Source organism: Pan paniscus, chromosome 9 (assembly GCF_029289425.2).
Source record: "Pan paniscus chromosome 9, NHGRI_mPanPan1-v2.0_pri, whole genome shotgun sequence".
Lineage (NCBI taxonomy): Eukaryota > Metazoa > Chordata > Mammalia > Primates > Hominidae > Pan > Pan paniscus.
In genome coordinates, this window is record NC_073258.2 from 108121648 (window position 1) to 108143695 (window position 22048).

Sequence of the window (22048 nt, forward strand, 5' to 3'; positions counted from 1 at the left end):
CATTCAAAAGCTAGCAGAAGGCAAGAAATAACTAAAATCAGAGCAGAACTGAAGGAAATAGAGACACAAAAAACCCTTCAAAAAATTAATGAATCCAGGAGCTGGTTTTTTGAAAGGATCAACAAAATTGATAGACCACTAGCAAGACTAATAAAGAAAAAAAGAGAGAAGAATCAAATAGACGCAATAAAAAATGATAAAGGATGGATATCACCACCGATCCCACAGAAATACAAACTACCATCAGAGAATACTACAAACACCTCTATGCAAATAAACTAGAAAATCTAGAAGAAATGGATAAATTCCTCGACACATACACTCTCCCAAGACTAAACCAGGAAGAAGCTGAATCTCTGAATAGACCAATAACAGGAGCTGAAATTGTGGCAATAATCAATAGCTTACCAATGAAAAAGAGTCCAGGACCAGATGGATTCACAGCCGAATTTTACCAGAGGTACAAGGAGGAACTGGTACCATTCCTTCTGAAACTATTCCAATCAATAGAAAAAGAGGGAATCCTCCCTAACTCATTTTATGAGGCCAGCATCATCCTGATACCAAAGCCGGGCAGAGACACAACCAAAAAAGAGAATTTTAGACCTATATCCTTGATGAACATTGATGCAAAAATCCTCAATAAAATACTGGCAAACCGAATCCAGCAGCACATCAAAAAGCTTATCCACCATGATCAAATGGGCTTCATCCCTGGGATGCAAGGCTGGTTCAATATACGCAAATCAATAAATGTAATCCAGCGTATAAACAGAACCAAAGACAAAAACCACATGATTATCTCAATAGATGCAGAAAAGGCCTTTGACAAAATGCAACAACCCTTCATGCTAAAAACTCTCAATAAATTAGGTATTGATGGGACGTATTTCAAAATAATAAGAGCTATCTATGACAAACCCACAGCCAATATCATACTGAATGGGCAAAAACTGGAAGCATTCCCTTTGAAAACTGGCACAAGACAGGGATGCCCTCTCTCACCGCTCCTATTCAACATAGTGTTGGAAGTTCTGGCCAGGGCAATTAGGCAGGAGAAGGAAATAAAGGGTATTCAATTAGGAAAAGAGGAAGTCAAATTGTCCCTGTTTGCAGACGACATGATTGTATATCTAGAAAACCCCATTGTCTCAGCCCAAAATCTCCTTAAGCTCATAAGCAACTTCAGCAAAGTCTCAGGATACAAAATCACAAGCATTCTTATACACCAATAACAGACAAACAGAGAGCCAAATCATGAGTGAACTCCCATTCACAATTGCTTCAAAGAGAATTAAATACCTAGGAATCCAACTTACAAGGGATGTGAAGGACCTCAAGGAGAACTACAAACCACTGCTCAAGGAAATAAAAGAGGATACAAACAAATGGAAGAACATTCCTTGCTCATGGGTAGGAAGAATCAATATTGTGAAAACGGCCATACTGCCCAAGGTAATTTACAGATTCAATGCCATCCCCATCAAGCTACCAGTGACTTTCTTCACAGAATTGGAAAAAACTACTTTAAAGTTCATATGGAACCAAAAAAGAGCCCGCATCGCCAAGGCAATCCTGAGCCAAAAGAACAAAGCTGGAGGCATCACACTACCTGACTTCAAACTACACTACAAGGCCACAGTAACCAAAACAGCATGGTACTGGTACCAAAACGGAGATATAGATCAATGGAACAGAACAGAGCCCTCAGAAATAACGCCGCATATCTACAACTATCTGATCTTTGACAAACCTGAGAAAAACAAGCAATGGGGAAAGGATTCCCTATTTAATAAATGGTGCTGGGAAAACTGGCTAGCCATATGTAGAAAGCTGAAACTGGATCCCTTCCTTACACCTTATACAAAAATCAATTCAAGATGGATTAAAGACTTAAACGTTAGACCTAAAACCATAAAAACCCTAGAAGAAAACCTAGGCATTACCATTCAGGACATAGGCATGGGCAAGGACTTCATGTCTAAAACACCAAAAGCAATGGCAACAAAAGCCAAAATTGACAAATGGGATCTAATTAAACTAAAGAGCTTCTGCACAGCAAAAGAAACTACCATCAGAGTGAACAGGCAACCTACAAAATGGGAGAAAATTTTCACAACCTACTCATCTGACAAAGGGCTAATATCCAGAATCTACAATGAACTCAAACAAATTTACAAGAAAAAAACAAACAACCCCATCAAAAAGTGGGTGAAGGATATGAACAGACGCTTCTCAAAAGAAGACATTTACGCAGCCAAAAAACACATGAAAAAATGCTCACCATCACTGGCCATCAGAGAAATGCAAATCAAAACCACAATGAGATACCATCTCACACCAGTTAGAATGGCAATCATTAAAAAGTCAGGAAACAACAGGTGCTGGAGAGGATGTGGAGAAATAGGAACACTTTTACACTGTTTGTGGGACTGTCAACTAGTTCAACCATTGTGGAAGTCAGTGTGGCGATTCCTCAGGGATCTAGAACTAGAAATACCATTTGACCCAGCCATCCCATTACTGGGTATATACCCAAAGGACTATAAATCATGCTGCTATAAAGACACATGCACACGTATGTTTATTGCGGCACTATTCACAATAGCAAAGACTTGGAACCAACCCAAATGTCCAACAATGATAGACTGGATTAAGAAAATGTGGCACATATACACCATGGAATACTATGCAGTCATAAAAAAGGATGAGTTCATGTCCTTTGTAGGGACATGGATGAAATTGGAGATCATCATTCTCAGTAAACTACTGCAAGAACAAAAAACCAAACACCGCATATTCTCACGCATAGGTGGGAATTGAACAATGAGAACACATGGATACAGGAAGGGGAACATCACATTCTGGGGACTGTTGTGGGGTGGAGGGAGGAGGGAGGGATAGCACTGGGAGATATACCTAATGCTAGATGACGAGTTAGTGGGTGCAGCGCACCAGCATGGCACATGTATACATATGTAACTAACCTGCACATTGTGCACATGTACCCTAAAACTTAAAGTATAATAATAATAAATAAATAAATAAATAAAAATAAAATAAAGTTACAAAATGTTTAAATTATAAAGTCAATAAATATATATTGTAACAAAAAAAAAGAAACAAAGATAGCATCGATAGTGTGATGGCAACAGGAACAAAGAGAAGTAGATTGGGCATAGGAAGACAAGATTGGTGACAGACTGGATGTGGAGAACAAAGGAGAGATCATTCTCCCTCATCTGATGACTACTAGCTTTCTAATCTAGGTTAGACAGTAGTACTACACAATGATATAGGAAATACTGAAAACAAGCCAGATTCGTTAAAGAGATACGTGATCCTAGGCAAGCTACTGAATATCTCTGAGCAACAGTTTTTATTAAATGGGGTTAATTATACCCTGTTGAGAGACAATTATAAGTATTATGGTATGAAAAGGATCTGGCACCTAGCAAGTCCTCAAAAATTTGTAGTTATTACTATTTTCTCCCAGATTCTCCCAAGATTGTGTTCTCAAATGAGGCAATTTTGCTTCCTGGCCCTTATTTGGGACATCTGGCAATATCTGGAGACATTTCTGGCTGTCACAACTTAGGCTGAGAGGGGTTGCTATTGGTATTTACTGGCCAGAGGCCAGGGATACTACTAAATCTTCTATGGTTCACAGACAGTCCTTCTACAACAAAGACTTAACCAGCCCAAAATATCAATAGTGCTAAGGCTGTGAAGCCATGTTCCAGAGGGATTCTGATTCTGATAACTGCACATGAAAAGTTCTTTTGTATCCACTAATAACAACCATCCACATGAGTTAGGGAGTTAAACTGATTTACTACTGATAACCTGTTCAATCAGTTTCCAAATTCAAGCCTGGTTACAGAAGAAGTTACCAGAAGTGAATTCATAACCTACATTTTAAACACACAAAAATATTAATGTCTTCTAACCATGAAAGCTAATTTGTTTTCCCATTTTGATGTCTGCATAAAGAAAAACCTGAAATACTACAAATTAACTGTCATTTTATTAAGAATCAGATACTCAGCCAGGCGCGGTGGCTCACGCCTGTAATCCCAGCACTTTGGGAGGCCGAGGCAGGTGGATCACGAGCTCAGGAGATCGAGACCATCCTGGCTAACACAGTGAAACCCCATCTCTACTAAAAATACAAAAAAAATTAGCCGGGCGTGGTTGCAGGCCCCTATAGTCCCAGCTATTCGGGAGGCTGAGGCAGGAGAATGGCCTGAGCTTGCAGTGAGCTGAGATCGTACCACTGCCCTCCAACCTGGGCGACAGAGCGAGACACCGCCTCAAAAAAAAAAAAAAAAAAAATCAGATACTAAGATCCTTGAATAAAAACTCTATGAAAACTAGAGGCTTATTTTAGTGTCATTATATAGAAAAAAAATGGTTTGCAATGAATCTATTTAATAAGTGCTGCATTATTACACAAGGATTACCAACAATGAAAAATAGACTGCAGTCTAATTCTTACAAAACCATTTCAAATTTTATGACAATGTTTATTAAATCAAAATTTTAATCATAACTGTGAAACTATCCTTCACGCTCCAAGCCCTTAAATCCATTGGAAATAGATGAATTCACTGATTAAATATAAACTTCATATCATTTTGGACTCTATGGATAGTGAAGCTATTAAACCACTATGCTCAACTGTCAACAATTTAAACTTTGATTAAAATCTGAGAGAACTGTCCAAAAGACCTCATAAAATCTCACCAGTGTCAAGAACTGGGACCTGATCACATCTGATACCACTTCACACCAAGGATAGCTTTTACAAAAAACAAAACAAAATAAAAAAAAATAAGTGTTGGCAAGAATGTGGAGACACTGTTGGAACCTATGTGCATTGCTAGTGGGAGTGTAAAATTGTTCAAACTGTGGGAAATAGTTTGGTGGTTCCTCAAAAAGTCAAACATAGGGTTACCATATGGTCTAGCAATTCCATGTCTAGATATTAATGTATACCCAAACAAATTGAAAGCAGAGACTTGCACACCAATGTTCCTAAGAGCATTATTCACACAGCCAAAAGATGGAAGCAACCCAAGTGTCCATGAACAAATGAATGGAGTTTTTAAATGTGTTATATACATATAATAGAGTTATTCAGCCTTAAAAAGCAATGAAATTCTGAAACATGCTAAATACTTGCAAAACTTGAAAACATTATGTTAAGTGAAATAAATCAGATACAAAAGGACAAGTATTATATGATTCTACTTATCATTAATTACCTAGAACAGGCAAATTCACAAAGACAGAAAGAGGTGACCAGGAGGCTGGGGTAAATGGAAGTGAGCAGGACAGTGGGAAGGAGAACTACTGTTTAATGGGTATAGAGCTTTTGTCTGAGATAATGAAAAAATGTTCTGGAAATGGATAGTGGTGATGGTTGCAAAATATTTCAATTTATTAATACTTAATGCCACTGAATTGTATACTGTAAATGGTTAAAATGGTAAATTTTATGTTATGTATATTTTGCCATAAAAAACCCAACTAGGACCTGAACAAAAAAACATTAAATAAATTCTTCTTATGATCCCACCTTCCTCCCACTCCCATCACCTATAGGTGAGGTTCAGAAAAACAAAAATTATTTTGTTCAGCAGCTTGAACTGGATTCAAGCTTACATATTTTGGAAAATGAATAAACTAAGTCAATATTTATCTTATTCGGTTCTACAAAAAGGAAAAATATCACGTTATTATTTTATGACATACAAATTTCAAATTTCCTTTAGGGGATATCACAGGAACATATAAATGATTTCATACTCTTGGATTTGGCCTCTTGCAAAGATAATTTCACTGTGTATCTATTAAAGTCTATGAGAATGAAAATGACCAAGGGGCTGCTGCAATAAGCTGGCAATTTCAATATTCCTTACCTTATTCTAATCATACATTTAAGAATGGTATATCACTTAATCTCTCAAAATTTGATATTATTAGTTTACTGAGAATAAAAAAGTAGAGGATTTCAAGTGTATATTATTAGAGAAACATGTAATATGTATCTTAAAGACTACTTCCGGGGAAAATATATTAAGCCTTAAGTGTTACAAACAAGAGAAAATAAATCAGTAAAAATACAAACACTTTATTAGACAATAAAATCATATTTTTTTAATAACTTAAGGTAAAATCCTAATTACTGGAGTCTTTTTTTCTCTCCCTTATCATTCCCCTCTTACACCTTTCATTTTTCCTCCCCTCCGGCCCATGTTTAATGGTCTATTAGTACAAAAAGGATAAAATTACTGCACACAGTCTCAACAGAATTAATGAGGAAAGATGTATATAGATCTCTTGAAGATGTGCCTGAGTTTACGTTGTCAAGGTAACACTGACGTCTTAAATTTTAAATGGAAGAGTTTATATTTAAAGAATGCTGGAGTCAATAGAATGTATTTTAAGAAAGAGCAAAGCATACACAGCTTATTATTCCCAAATAGCAATAAATGATACATGGAAATTGGACAAAGACAATTAAATTTAGGCAACAGTAAACAACTATCCATTAACATGAGTCATTTGAATGACAGTACTGTTTAATGTGGACTGAAAAGTAAAGCTGAAGCTTCTGGTGCTGGCTTTTGCAACTCGTTAGCTGTGGGGACTAGGAAAGTTACTTAGCCTTGCGTAAGTCATTTAATTCTCTCAAAGTCTCAGTTCCCTCAGCTGTAAGATGTGAAAGGTGAAACAAGATTAGTAAGGTCCCTTTCCAAATCTAAAATTCTTTGGCTCTATGATTTCAAAGGAAGAAATTTCTTTATCCAAAATAAGTTACTATATATCTATTATGTTCTAGAACATAATAAAGTAACATAACATAGTAAACATACTGGCATATCTATGGTAAGAAAATTAGACCAACATATGCTTCTGTGGTGTTATGATATGCGTTGGTTTTCATTCACAGTTCCTGATTCATAACTCCCATAGCTATTGTTACAGTCTTGTATTATAATGTTGGGTATCTCAAGCCTCAGAGGCAGGCCTCAGGAAACAAGAGTCTCTCTCCTGCCCTCCTTTCACCTGCCCCAAGGCAGGACTCTAATCTTCTCCTACCTTTTTTATTGTGGGTCTTAAGACCATCCCCAGAGAGGGTCACACCCTATGCAATGGGGGAAGGAATACTGAAGTCAAGAAGCCTTCATAAAAACCCAAGAGGACTGGGTTTAGAGAGTTTCTGGATACCTGAACACGTAGAGGTTCCTGGAGGGTGGCACTCCCAGGGATGGCAAGGAAGCGTGCTCTGCACCCCCATACCTCGCCCTACGCATCTCTTCACCTATATCCTTTATGATAACCTTTATAATAAACCAGTAAATGTAATTTAAGTGTTTCCCTGAATTCTGTGAGCTGTTCCAGCAAATTAATCGTACCCGAAGTGGGGGGTCATGTGAACCCCAACTTGAAGCTGGGTGGTCAGAAGTTCTGGAAGCCCAGACTTGTGACTGGTACCAGTCTGGGCATCTGGAGGACAGACTTGGGGACTGAGACCCCAACCTGTGGAATCAGACACTATCTCCAGGTAGACAGTGTTGGAATTGAATTAGAGGACATCTTGCCGGTGTCCACTGCTCGGTGCGTGAAGAAAAAAACCCACACATTTGGTCACAGAAGTCTTCTGTGCTGATGACTGTGATTTAAGAGTAGAGGAAAAACACACTTTAAAAGAGAGTTTTTCTCTACACATCTTTTTCAGGGTATTTTGTATTCCCCTCTTTTCATTAATTATGTAGTACATATTCAAAAAAACTGAAAAATATAGAAAGGATAAAAAAACCAAGAATCATAATTCCCCTATACAAACACAATTAAGTTCATATTTGTCATGAGATACCTTTCTTGGTTTTGTTATAAGAAAGATATGCTATTAAAGATTTAATGGTAAAATACAACTGGAAAGAACATAAATATAACCTGAATTTTGGAAATGCAAGAAAAGAATGGGCAATAAAAATTAAGTAAACAAATATAAGGTACTAATAAAAAGTGAAATACACATCAACAGCAAAAGGCAATAGGGCAGATCTGAATACTGAGCCCAGGTAGTATCAGATTTCTGTTCAACATGAAATCTTTCCTGTGCCCCCAGTTTAAATTGGGTCACCCAGGTGTTACTTCCAAAAGACTTTTCACTTGTCTGTCACAGTTCTTTGTACATCCAAGATTACTGAACTATTTTTCATAGCTATTTATTTAGTGCTTCCTTTTCCCCACTAGCCTAATAAGCTCCATAAAGTCAAGGATCATTTCTTCTTCATGTGCCAGTGTGTCCCCAGTAGAACACCTCATACACTGAATGAGTTCAATTAACATTTGTTGACTAAATAAATAAGCAGACTCTTGTTTTATAAATTTATATCAACTATTCCTGACTAGCTACTTTTCCCAAGGCCCAAGATCCATTTTCAGGGAAACTACTAAGTAAGAGACATACAGGTTGAATATCACTTATCCAAAATGCTTGGAACCAGAAGTGTTTCAGATTTTGAATTGTTTTGGATTTTAAAATGTTTACATATACATTCCATCTTGGGGATGGGACCTAAGTCTAAATTTGAAATTCATTTATGATTCATACATACCTAATACATATAGCCTGAAGGTAATTTTATACAACGTTTTAAATAGTACATGCAACAAAGTTTGTGTATTCTGAACCATCAGAAAGCAAATGTGTCATTATTTTGATGCCCAACAAATTCTGAATTTTAATGCATTTCAGATTTCTAATTTTTGGATGAGGTATGTTCAACCTGTATCTAAATTCAAATACATTTGCATTGAAGATTTTATATCCTAGTCCAGGGATTGAAAAAGTACAACTTCCAAGCCACATCAGGCCATCCATATGTTTTTGTAAATAAAGTTTTGTTGGAATATAGTCAAACCCATTCATTTTCATACTGTGTATGGCTGCTTTTGTGCTACAACAGCAGCGCTGGTAATTGCAACAGAAAGCTAAAAATATTTACTGTCTGGCCCTTTACAAGAAAAGTTTGCCAACCTCTGTTTAATGACTTTAAACTAATGACTTTAAACTAATAATAAAAAGAAACATAAAAAGTTTGCCAACCTCTAATGACTTTAAACTAGACTAATCATTTTTAACTAATAATAAAAAGAAACATAGGATAATGAGCTTTTGGAGTCATTCATGAAACTATTTGACATAACTAAACTATATACCAGCAATATTACTATCAAAAATTCAATAACTTAGCTACTTTAGTTCATAAACTTTTTAAGAGTGAAAGGATTAGGCACAGTATTCTTAGAAATGGCCAACACTTCAAATACTTTCTTTTTTTTATAGGCTTTTAGTAACGCCTCAAATTTTTAGCAGAGCTGATTTTAATTATTAAACATACAAAACAAATTGCTACTCTGCTGTAATTATCAGTCAGGATGAACTAAAAATCCCAATGTGAAATCAGCATTTCCATAGCAACCTGTACTTCCATTGGCCCCACTGCACATAGGTAGGAACGGGCATTGCTTTGCATATTTAGAAAAAACACCTCCATTAAATAATACAAAAAAAAACAATTTGCTTGAATAAAAATAACACATTTGTCAAGATATTAATACAACACTACCACAAATTCAATAATATATAAATTGATCAATCAAAAATTTTTTTAAAATTCTGGACTGAATGTGTATCAGCTGCACATTCAATAGTTTATCTAAACGTCAATTTATCTAAACGTCAATTAAAAAAATCAAAGATGTAAAATGTTTAGGGAAAGTAATGAAGATGCAATTATTGCCAAATCAGCTAATATTAAATAACCAATCCTATACAATACAGTAACCCCCCTTTACCTGTGGTTTCACTTCCTGTGGCTGCAGTTACCTGCAGTCAACTGTGGTTTGAAAATATTACATGGGAAATTTCAGAAATAAACAATTCATAAGTTTTAGATTGTATGGCATTCTGAGTAGTGTGATGAAATATGCTGTTCTACTCCATCCCCCCCAGGGGACATGAATCAGCCCTTTGTCCAGCACAACCATGCTATGTATGCTACCTGTCTGTCTATTTAGTTATTCAGTAGCTATTTCAGTTATGACTGACTGTTGCAGCATAAGAGAGTTTGTGTTCAAGTAACCCTTATTTTACTTAATAATAGCCTGAAATTGCGAGAGTAGCAATGCTGGCATATTGCTATACTTGTATTTTATGATTATTGTGGTTAATCTCTTACTATGTCTATCAATTATACTTTATAAGTTAAAATTTATCATAGGTATGTATGAATAGGAAAAAACATAGCATATATAGGGGTTTGGTACCATCCACAGTTTCAGACATCCACCTAAACTCAAGTGATCATCCCACCTCAGCTTCCTGCACAGCTGAAACTACAGATAAGTACCACCATACCCAGCTGATTTTTTATTTTTTGTAGAGATAGGGGTCTCACTTTGTTGCCCAGACAGGTCTTGAACTCCTGGCCTCAAGTGATCCTCCCACCTTGGCCTCCCAAAGTGCTGGGATTACAGGTGTGAGCCGCCACTCCTGTTCATTTTTCTACTACCAAATTTAAGAACCTACCTACATCTGTATACTAATACTCTGCCTTTCCTCCTTATATAATTGATGGATGGTAATCAGCTCCTTTCTAAGGTCAATTCTTCCCAAATTCACTCTTGAACACAACATAATCATGCTTTTTTCCTTATTGGACCAAGAAAAACCCATAGTTATTAAAGTCACCAGAAACCTCTACACTGCCAAATCCAGTGACCATTTCCCATCTTCAAAGATTTTCCTCACCTCTTAGAAGCAGCTGACACAGTCATTCACAGCCTCCTCCCTGTCTCCTGAAACACCACACCCTTGGTTTTCCTTCTGCCTCACTGGCTGCACTTCTCAGTTTTATTTGCTGAATCCTTTCTGTCCTCTCCAGGACAGTCTTCAGACTCTCCTCATTAATAATTTCTTTGATCTCATTGCTTTAAATACTATTTAAATGCTAACACAGAGCTAGGCGCAGTGGCTCATGCCTGTAATCCCAGCACTTTGGGAGTCTGAGATGGGCGGATCACGAGGTCAAGAGACAGAGACCATCCTGGCCAACATGGTGAAACCCCATCTCTACTAAAAACACAAAAATTAGCTGGGCATGGTGGTGCGTACCTATAGTCCTAGCTACTCAGGAGGCTTAGGCAGGAGAATCGCTTGAACCCAGAAGGCGGAGGTTGCAATGAGTTGGGATTGAGCCACTGCACTCCAGCCTGGTGACAAAGCGAGACCCCGTCTCAAAAAAAAAAAAGGCTAACGCATCCAAATCTATATGGGAGAACCAGCATCTACCCAGAACTCCAGGGGCAGTCACCCTACACTACCATGTGACCGGGCATTTCATACTTCACACATCCATAACAGTATTCTTGATTTCCCACTCCCCCAAAATTTGTCCCTCCTTCAATTTTTCCCATTTCAATATACAGCACCAGCAATGCCCTGTATCCTGACACTTTTCACCAGTTTTACCACTGTAATCCATCCATGGCTCTATCTGAACTAATATAATACTCTCTTTCTAAGTGATCTCCTGCTTCCACTAATGCCTCTCTACACTGCCTTCTCAAAAGAGCAGCCAGAAAAATTCTGTCAAAATATAAACCAAATCACGACACAGCCTTGCTAAAAACAAAACAAAACAAAACCAAACCTTCAAATGGCTCCCCATCATTAAAACAAATATGAAAGTTATCCATGGCCTGTAAGACGCTACCTCAGCAGTCCCCAACCTTTTTGGCACCAAGGACCAGTTTTGTGGAAGACAATTTTTCCACAGACAGGGTGGCAGGGCAGTGGTGGGGGTGGGGGTGCTTTCAGGATGAAACTATTACACCTCAGATCAACAGGAATTAGATTCTTGTAAGGGGGTGTGTAACCTAGATCCCTCACATGTCTAATTCACAATAGGGTTCATGCTCCTATGAGAATCTTGTCGCTGATCTGACAGAAGGTGGAGATCAGACAATGCTGGCTGGCCCGCTCCGCTCACCTCTTGCTGTGCAGCCCAGTTCCAAATAGGCCACAGACCAGTACCCATCCATGGCCCAGGGATATGGGCCCCCTGCCTTACGTAATCTGACTTATGTCTCCTATCTCATCTCAACTTCTCTTTCTCTTCCTCCCTCTACTACCAGTCACACTTGTCTTTTTGCAGTCTCTTGATGTTCTTCAAGCTTGTCTCTGCTTCAGATCCTTTGCTGTTTCTTCTACTTGAAATAATCTTCCCTCAGATATTCACAAGGACCTCTCACTCACTTTTTTCAGTCTGATGAAACATCACCTATATGGAAAGACTTTCCCTCAACAACACTCTGTTGAAAATATCATCGCAGCTCCTTCTACTTTGCTTCATTTTCTACAAAACTATTTTCAATTTTATAATATATTGTTACATAGTTTATATATTTGTTCACTTTCTCATCCACTAGAAATATAAGCGCCTGAGGGCACAAACTTTGACTTAATTGCTTCTCTGTATCCCCCAACTAAAATGGTATCTGACACTAATTAAGTGTTCAATAATAACTGTTGAACTGACAAATGGCTATACAATTTTTTTTTTTTTGAGACAGAGTCTTGCTCTGTTGTCCAGGCTGGAATGCAGTGGCACGATCTCAGGTCACCACAAGCTCCACCTCCCGGGTTCCAGGGATTCTCCTGCCTCAACCTCCCGAGTAGATGGGACTACAGGTGCGTGCCACCATGCCTGGCTAATTTTGTATTTTTAGTAGAGACGGGGATTCACTATGTTGGCCAGGCTGGTCTCAAACTCCTGACCTCATGATCTGCCTGCCTAGGCCCCCCAAATTGCTGGGATTACAGGGTTGAGCCACCATGCCCGGCATTATTACAATTTTTAAGAAGGATTTTTCTTTAACTTGAATGGTTTATGGTTCATAAACTTGAACGGTTTATAAGATTACTAAAACTATTTAATTCAGACTTCATATACAGAGGTACCACTTCTGAAAAGGAAACTCTAATAAAAACATGTCTTCCTTCTTTCTGCATTAAAATTCCAGACCCTAGGAAATTTCTGGCATTTTTTCCAAAATAAACAGAGGTAAAATTATCTTAATGGGCTAAATATAAGATCTCATGAAACTCTTGCTGATAGGTACAAAAGCCATTTCCATTTAAACTCTATTTAAATTTATTGCCCTCTTCCCCAACACAACATACACATACAGATACCTTGGTTACTTTATCTTAGTTTTCATTAAGTTTAATTTTTTTACCAGGTAACATACTTACGTAATTATGTGAATATTAAAAGTTAAAAAATAAAAGATTGTAAGTCTGAAAAGATACACAGTGAAAGGTCTCCCCATCCCTTGCCTATATCTCAGTGACTCAGTTCAAACTCCCACTACCAAAAAGTAACCATTGTTATTATAGGGTGGAAGTTGGCCATTTTTTTCTGTAAAAAGCCACACAGAAAATATTTGCAGCTTTATGGACTATCCACTCTCTGTCACAACTACTCAATTCAGCCATTATAGAGTGAAGGCAGCCTTAGATAATATGTAAATGCATGTGTATAACAGTACTTCAATACAACTTTATTTGCAAATATAGACAGTAGGCTGAATTTTTCCCATGGGGGTCACAGTTTGCCAAAACCTGTTACAGAACAGTTTAAATACCAGTGTCTCTTTTATAAAAAATGTTAATGGTAGTGTTTGGAAGAGACTTCAATGGAAGAAACTGCAATAAAGAATGCTATTTGAAACAAAAATTCATCCTACCCATAATGACATGTTAAAATAATATATATTTTCATATAAATAGATGTAAGATTATTCCCAGATGCCTCTCCATAATCCATAATATATTAGTGCAAATATTTTCTTCTACCTCTTCATGGCACAATTATGAAGAACTGGAGGAACGTTAAGACAAGACGGAGTGGTAACCTAACTATCAGCGCGCTGTCAATCATTAACTCTGGCTTAACATTTTCTCTTAAATGGTAGAGCAAATGTATAATTAAAATCTCCACAGAATGCATTAAAGAAATAAACCACAGTCTATATTTAAAAACAAACAAAATTTCAACTGTATGTTTCTCAACCAGATCAATTCCAAAATGCATGTTTCTAATAAGTCTTACAAAGGATTTAATTTAATAAAATGAATCAAGATTAGAGAGAACCAGATCTCTCCAAAAAGCAGATCACTGTTACACTGAATAATCAGCTTCTCAAAATTCAGAGGTATCCTAGGAATATATCTTACCTTAGATGCCATTCTCATAAAGAGCTTGTTTTGATTTTCTGCTGTTCCCATCTTTTCATTTTTGACTAAATCATTTAGGCTTAGATTATCATCATCATGAAAGTATCTGACCCTTTCTCTTTCCTCATGGGTTGAAACCTATGACAAAATGAACATTATTAATTTAATGAAAACATGAGTCTCTGAAGTATTTCTTGATGGATTACATAAATATCTGATGTTAAATGTAAAAATCCCACTATGTAATCACAACCTTTCCTTCCAGTTTATCCCTAGTCTGCCAGTTTCCATGTGAAAAAACTTTCATTAGAATTACACTCCCTACTTCTGCCTCTTTACTCTCCTCTTCCCCAGGGATGGAAGCATATGATCTGCTTTCTGAGTTTTGATGAAAGAGTAAAACTGCTCTACCCCTTCTTCTCTCTTTTCTGCTCTTCTCCTTATAGTTAAAATTCCTTACCACTGTGGTGGGAAGACTGAAGTCATCCAGAAATGGAGTAAGTATATCAAAAACAGAGGTGAAGTATTAGCAAATCCACTACTATGAAATTAATGATTATGTTGCCCCAAAATTCACATGTTGAAATCTCAGTATGAAGGTATTAAGATGCAAGGTCTTTGGGAGGTAACTGGGCTATGAGCACGAAGTACTCAGAAATGGGATCAGAACCTGTGATGGTTAATATTGAGTGTCAACTTGATTGGACTGAAGGATGCAAAGTATTCTTCCTGGGTGTGTCTGTGAGGGTGTTGCTAAAGGAGATTAACATTTGAGTTAGTGGACTGGGAAAGGCAGACCCACCCTCAGTGTGGGTGGGAACCATCTAATCAGCTGCCAGCGAGTCAGAGATGTTGAAATGACTTGACTTGCTGAGTCTTCTGGCCTTCATCTTTCTCCCATGCTGGATGCTTCCTGCCCTCAAACATCAGACTCCAAGTTCTTCAGTTTTCGGATTCTTGGACTTACACCAGTCTCGGGCCTTCAGCCACAGACTGAAGGCTGCACTGTCAGCTTCCCTACTTTTGAGGTTTTGGGACTTGGACTGGCTTCCTTGCTCCTCATCTTGCAGACGGCCTATGTAGGACCTTACCTTGTCATTGTGTGAGCCAACACTCCTTAATAAACTCCCCTTCATATATACATCTATCCTCTTAATTCTGTCCCTCTAGGGAACCCTAATACAGTACCTCTATTAAAAGACATGAGCATTTGTTCTCTCTCTCTTTTTTCTCTGCCATTTGAGGATACAAGAAGACTATCATCTACAAACCCGTAAGCGTGCCCTCATCAGACAATGAAGCTGCCATTCCAAGTCCTAATCTTGGACTTCTCAGTCTCCAGAACTGTGAGAAATAAATTTCTATTGTTTAAGCCATCCAGTCTATGTTACAGTAGCCTGAACTAAGAGACCAACTTCTAATTATTAAACCCTTGTTCTGTAAACAGCTTTATCAAAAGCAAAGCTGATATTCTGGTCTCCATCTAGTTCAGTCCCAGATTTTCCTATCAGTTGGTTCCATACCCAGGTGTGCAACAGAAAAATACTGTATATTTCCTCTCAAATCAAATCTTTCCAATGCTGCTCTCACATTCCCTTATCCAAATAAAACCTTGTCTTTAACTTCTTTGAGATCTTTGGAACAGGGGTGCAACTACATTTTCCAACATTATTATTCTTGTCTTTACTAGCTTAAACCTCATATCCCATGACTCCAATCACCCCCTGGCTCCAGACACTTAATTTCTGGCCCTCTTGTCTTTTCATTATACTCAAAGAGCAAACTCTACTCATGAATGAAAGCGTCTACCTTCTTTACTCCTATACCTAGATTGCTCAGTAATATGCAACTCAAAAAGGGCCCTCAATGCCTTCTGACAATGCATTTATGGATCCCTAGTCAGTTCCACCATTTCATATAATTCAAACCTTTACTATTCTCCTCCTGTACCTCCTCTCCAACCACCAAATTCCTCCCATTACATTAGAAGACATATCCATCCCACTTCTATTTGTTGGATGAATTAATTAGAATCTCTAGCAACACAGGCACTCAACAGGCAAAAAATAAACATTTGACAGAAATATTCTGAATGAACAGTTCTTTTGTATATGCAATTATCACTTGTCTGATCTTCCAAATTTAAAATAAAAAAAACTTGAGAAAGCTGAATATGTTGTTTTTGCCAGCTCAAGAGCCTCAAGGTAGTGCTAAAAACTAACTAGAGTTGGAAAATGGAAAAGAAAATTAGTTTTATAAAGGATCATGGCACCTACATAATTAAGCCATTACTGTGTATGGATACCCCATCACCAGGTCTCAAGTTAGCTGTCTAACACTAGTAACACTCTGAGAGACCAAAGTTTTCCCTAAGAGCTATAGCAAGTATGCCAAAAGCAGCTGAAAACAACATCAAAGAAATGTACGCTAAAATTAAAATTGCCTTAAACATTCAATGTTAACAACTATTTGAAAAAATAGTTGGATTAGTTTCCATTCTGTAAAAGGCAAAGAGATATAACTAAGAATAAAAGTAGTAACAACATCATTTCCTACCTTCCAATATTGGCATTCAAAAGCCACATTTCAGAAAATATTTTATAATCTGATACAAAGAAAGCCCCAAGGGGAAGAAGGAATTCTGAATTAATAAACAAAGACATATGTTAAACATACCATCTGTCTCTTTCTTCTTCCTCCTTGTGATTCCAGAGATTTTCCGGGTGTGTTCACAGGCCATACTCTTCCAGACTGATCTGTTCTGACAAGGATTACTTCTTGCTGGTCTTCATTCTATAAAAAGATTTAGAGATAACTATTGAAATTATTGTGAAGAATGTTGAATGTTTTTATTTAATAACAAAAAAAGCATTAAAATGATTAACATTTCCACATAACGTTGTGGATTGCCTTAAATCTCCTGGATTTTCATTACTCTCTATACTATAAAATGAACATAATCTTTTGGGGAAAGGGTAAAAAATACCCAATGTTTATTTTAGTATTTTTAAAAAAGCAATCAAGAGAAGAAAATTTCAAATAAAGTTTTCATCTAGACAATATTAAAAGATGACGAAGTATCAATAGTCCATGTGCCCATCACTTATGCAGTAGATGTAATGTTTTTTAAATTTAAAGATCCTATTAAAATCTGATTCTAAGAAATAAAACAACTAAAGACAAACTTGCTAAATTAGCAAATATAATGATACTACCCGTAACTTCTATTCTTTCTATTAATAGCCTTCAAATGCTTTTCAGTTTTCTGACTCTTCAGAAGGAATTATATCCCACACACTTTCAAGCTATATTTTTCTTACAAACTTTTGGCCAAATATAAACCTGGCACAGTACAGAATAAGAGTAAACTTTATTCTCTAATGGAAATGGAATGTTATTGGAAGGATCCTAATAATCAATAAAGAATATTAGAGAATGACAAAGGAAAAGAAATTGTTACATCAAAAAGACACCTGCACTTGTATGTTTATCCCAGCACTATTCACACAATTGCCAAGTCATGGAATCAACTGAAGTGTCCACTAATGGATGATTGAAAAGAGAAAATGTGGTGTATACATGCCATGGAATACTACACAATCACACAAAAAACAGAAATGTCTTTCACAGCAGCATGGATGGAGCTAGAGGCAATTATCCTAAGTGAAATAACTCAGGAAATCAAATACTGCATGTTCTCACTTAACAGTGGGAACTAAACAATGGGTACACATGGACATAAAGAGGGAAATAATAGACACTGCAGTCTCCAAAAGCAGGGAGGATGGAAAGGGAGTAATGGCTGAAAAAATTACCTATTGGGAACAATTTTTATTATTCAGGTGATGGGTAGAAGCCCAAACCTCACCATTATGCAATATATCCCTGTAAAAAACCTGCATATGCAACCCCTGAATCTATTTTTTAAAAATTAAAAACAAAAATAATATTAAGGAATAATCATTAAAAATCCATTTGAAACAAGACCAAGCAAAATATTCACATTATAGTTTTCTTCTCAATTGGAATCAACTATAGAAAAAATCAATCCCAATTCCATTTAATAGATGTTAGTTCCCCTGCTGAAATGGAAGAAAAATAATATATACCTATTACTGATCTTACATTCACACACAATACTAAATTGATATAAAAGATTATCATTACTTTTCTTCCTCAATAAATAAACGAACATTAATGAAGTGCCATCTTTTAAAAGATCTTTCTACTCACTCCCTTACCCGATAGTAGAGATAGGCAACACATTATAAGCTGGCATCTAACTTTACCACACTGATAAAGCTGGTCTCCCTAAGGACTTTCAAATTACTAAGTCCAATACATAATTATTAAATTGTCATCTTCCCTGATTTGAAAGCATTTGGTTCTATTTATTACATTCTCTAGCCTGAAATTCTTCTTATTTCAGTTTTAAACACTCTACTCTCTCCTGGTTCTGCCTTTACCTCTCTGACACATTCATTCATTATTCATTCATTCATCAAATATTTCTGAAATATCTATTTAATCTTAGGAGTTAAAAGAAATCTAACACCTGCCTTGTATAAGCTTATGGCTTAGTGGGGAAACTACTCCCCACATGAATTATTAATATAAACAAAGTCACCTTCACTTTCTCCTTCATTTCCAGCTACCCCTCAAATGCTGATGATTCCAGGGTTCCTTGGTTTCCAGCCCTTCAGCCTGAAACCTAATCATCACCCATATTGCAAAAAAAATTCACTGTGTTAAAAACAAATATAATCATGCTATTCTTTGCTTAAAAATCTGCAGGGACCATTTATCACCAGAACATCAATACCACTGCAAGTATGGCCCACAGACCATCACAAGTCCAAGAATTACTAGACATTAAATATTTGTTACTAATCCATGATGAGGTAAGTATAGAAACTGAGTGTTTTATAGCAATTGTATAGAATTGATATGGTTTGCCTCCATGTCCCCACCCAAATCTCATCTTGTAGCTCCCATAATTTCCACGTGTTGTAGGAGGGACCCGGTGGGAGATGACTGAATCATGGGGGCAGGTCTTTCCTGTGCTGTTCTCGTGATAGTGAATGGATCTCATGAGATCTGACGGTTTTAAAAACGGGAATTTCTCCACACAAGCTCTCTCTTTCCCTGCTGCCATCCACGTAAGATGTGACTTGCTCCTCCTTGCCTTCAGCCATGACTGTGAGGCCTCCCCAGCCATGTGGAACTGTAAGTCCAATTAAACCTCTTTCTTTTGTAAATTGCCCAGTCTCGGGTATGTCTTTATCAGCAGCATGAAAACAGACAAATACAAGAATCACTTTATGTTGGTTCAACCTAAATAAAAACTTGGGACTTTATTTCATTTATCTTTATTTCATTTTTCTATGATTATTTTTTATTGTATTTTATAAAACTATTAATCCATCATGGTCTGTAAAATTTTAAAATATATATAAACAACCCTGATCCTACACCATAGTCTAAATAGTGAAATAAAGGTAAAGCATTTTCACACAGTATACAAAGCCTTCAAATTCTGGCCCTAGATTTTTCTAGTTCCTTGTAATTTTTGTAAACGTACTGTAAATTTTATTTCTTCTGCATGGAACAATTATCCCTTCTTGCTCAACTAGGAAATTGAGGATTTAGTCACAGCCAATGCTCTGTTCCCAATAATTTTTGGCACATGTATGTTACTAGACTGTAATATTTTTAGTAACTATTTGTCTATATTTATCTCTTTTTGCAGGACAAAGACTAAGCTATACACTACTGGTACCTATAGGACCTGTCACAGTGTCAAACAATAATGGGAATTCAATAAATGCTTGATAAATGTTATTAACAAGCTGGCGCCTCAGACAGATTAATTGTATCCCAAAACTAACCCACTTTCCCCTTCAGTGAGCTCTTTCCTCCCTTTGCCAACTTTCTGTTCCTTAGGACTGCCAATACATAAGACCCCAAGTTGCTCCATTTTGGGTACGCAAGACAGAGTGCATCTAACCATCTACATGGCATTAAAATACGAGACAGAAATGAGAAGTTCACTCTACACAGAAAATATGCAAAAATATTTTCATTACCCATGTAATTTTGTAATTTATCTCAAAAGAAACCAGAAACACTTCTTGATATAACTAAAAAGCATTTATAAACTCTTTCCATTTTCATAAGAATGCCAAATGCTCCAGGTTTTTAAATTATCCCCAACAATTACAGTTTGCTCTGGAGGACTTTTTATTTTAAAAACATCAAAACTGATAATTTGTTAAAGCATTTTATAAGGACACTTTAATTAACAAATCCCAAAATGCTCTGGGATCATTTACTCATTAATCCATAAAAGAACCTTCTGGCTGACAAAAATCATGGATTCTTATTTTAAAGGAAGAAAGGAGAAAACAAAACACTTTATATAAAGCTACAAAATCAGTTTGCTAACATAACCAGAATAAACCTTCCCTGTTGGTATCTATAATATTTGTGAGATAATAAATTTCTCCCACAAGTGCATATCATTTTTATAGTAATAAAAATTGAGGATTCAAGAGACCGTGGCAGACACAAGGCAAGACTAGATTGTAGCTCTGGACAGAGCAGCATGCAGGGGCTTGCATTGTGGATTTTAGCTCCAGATTGACTGCAAGAACAAACCAGCAATCCCGAGAGGACCCACAGACCCTCTCTGAAGGAAGCAGACTGCTACTCCTGCAGGACCCAGGAGACACCCCAAATACTGTGAGTCCCCCAACTGTGGAAGTGGGAACACACTTCCTCCCGAACATACCCCCCCACTGGAGAAGCTGAAGGTCTGTTTGCAGAAGTTTTCGACTTTACTTGGAGTTCAGTCAAGTTAGGGGGCCAAGCGAAATACAGGGGTAGAGGAAGGAGCAGAAAGGCCCTGGGATCTCGCTGGGTCCCCAAACAGCCCGTTCCTGCCTGGCACCACAGGGATCCAACAGGAGGGTGGCCAGAGGAGAAGGGAGTAAAACTCCACAGGGAAAAGGAATTATCTAGCTGAACTTTGTAACAATTTGAACAGGGTGAGAAACCTCCTGGCCAGAACTCAAGGGAGGGCACAAATCCTGCGTACAGACTTCACAGGCAGGGTAAGAACTAAAGCCCTTTTCTCTCGCAGCTGGAAGGCAGATATCCTCAGGTATGTTTTCAAGCCCACCTTGCCCTCAGCCTGGAAACAGACTCCACGCTGTTGGTGGGGGCACAGTGAGAGTGAGACTGGCCCTTCAGTTTGCATGGGAGCTGGGTGAGGCCTGTGACTGCCAGCTTTCCCCCACTTCCCGGACAACCTGCATGACTCAGCAGAGGCAGCCATAATCCTAATAATAGGTAACACAACTCTAGTGACCTGGGAATCTCATCCCATCCCCCACAGCAGCCCCAGCAAGACGCGCCCACGGAGAGTCTGAGCTCAGGCAGGCCTAGCCCCACCCCCACCTGATGATCCTTCCCAATCCACTCTGGTAGTGGAAGACAAAGGGCATACAACCTTGGGAGTTCTAGGGCCTCACCCACCACCAGTCTCTCTCCACCCTACTACAGCTGATGCTCTCTGGAAAGTGCCACCTCCTGGCAGGAGGCCAACCAGCACAAAAATGGAGAATTAAACCACCAAAGCTAAGAACCCTCACGGAGTTCACTGCACCCTCTGTCACATCCACCAGAACAAGCAGCTGGTATCCACAGCTGAGAGACCCACAGACAGTT

The 22048-nt window shown here is 37.6% G+C and overlaps 1 protein-coding gene across 7 annotated transcripts in view; it reads right to left on the reverse strand.

The window, feature by feature from the left end:
* The window catches only part of CWF19L2 (CWF19 like cell cycle control factor 2), a 177952-nt gene that overhangs the window by 95795 nt on the left and 60109 nt on the right, over nucleotides 1-22048 (reverse strand). For all 7 annotated transcript variants that reach the window (XM_063608255.1, XM_034933621.3, XM_008953743.4 and 4 more), the window contains exons 11-12: nucleotides 16997-17113; nucleotides 14321-14458 (exon numbers count right to left, since the gene is read on the reverse strand). In XM_063608255.1, coding sequence (XP_063464325.1) covers nucleotides 14321-14458; nucleotides 16997-17113 — 255 coding nt within the window. The remainder of the gene's footprint in view (nucleotides 1-14320; nucleotides 14459-16996; nucleotides 17114-22048) is intronic.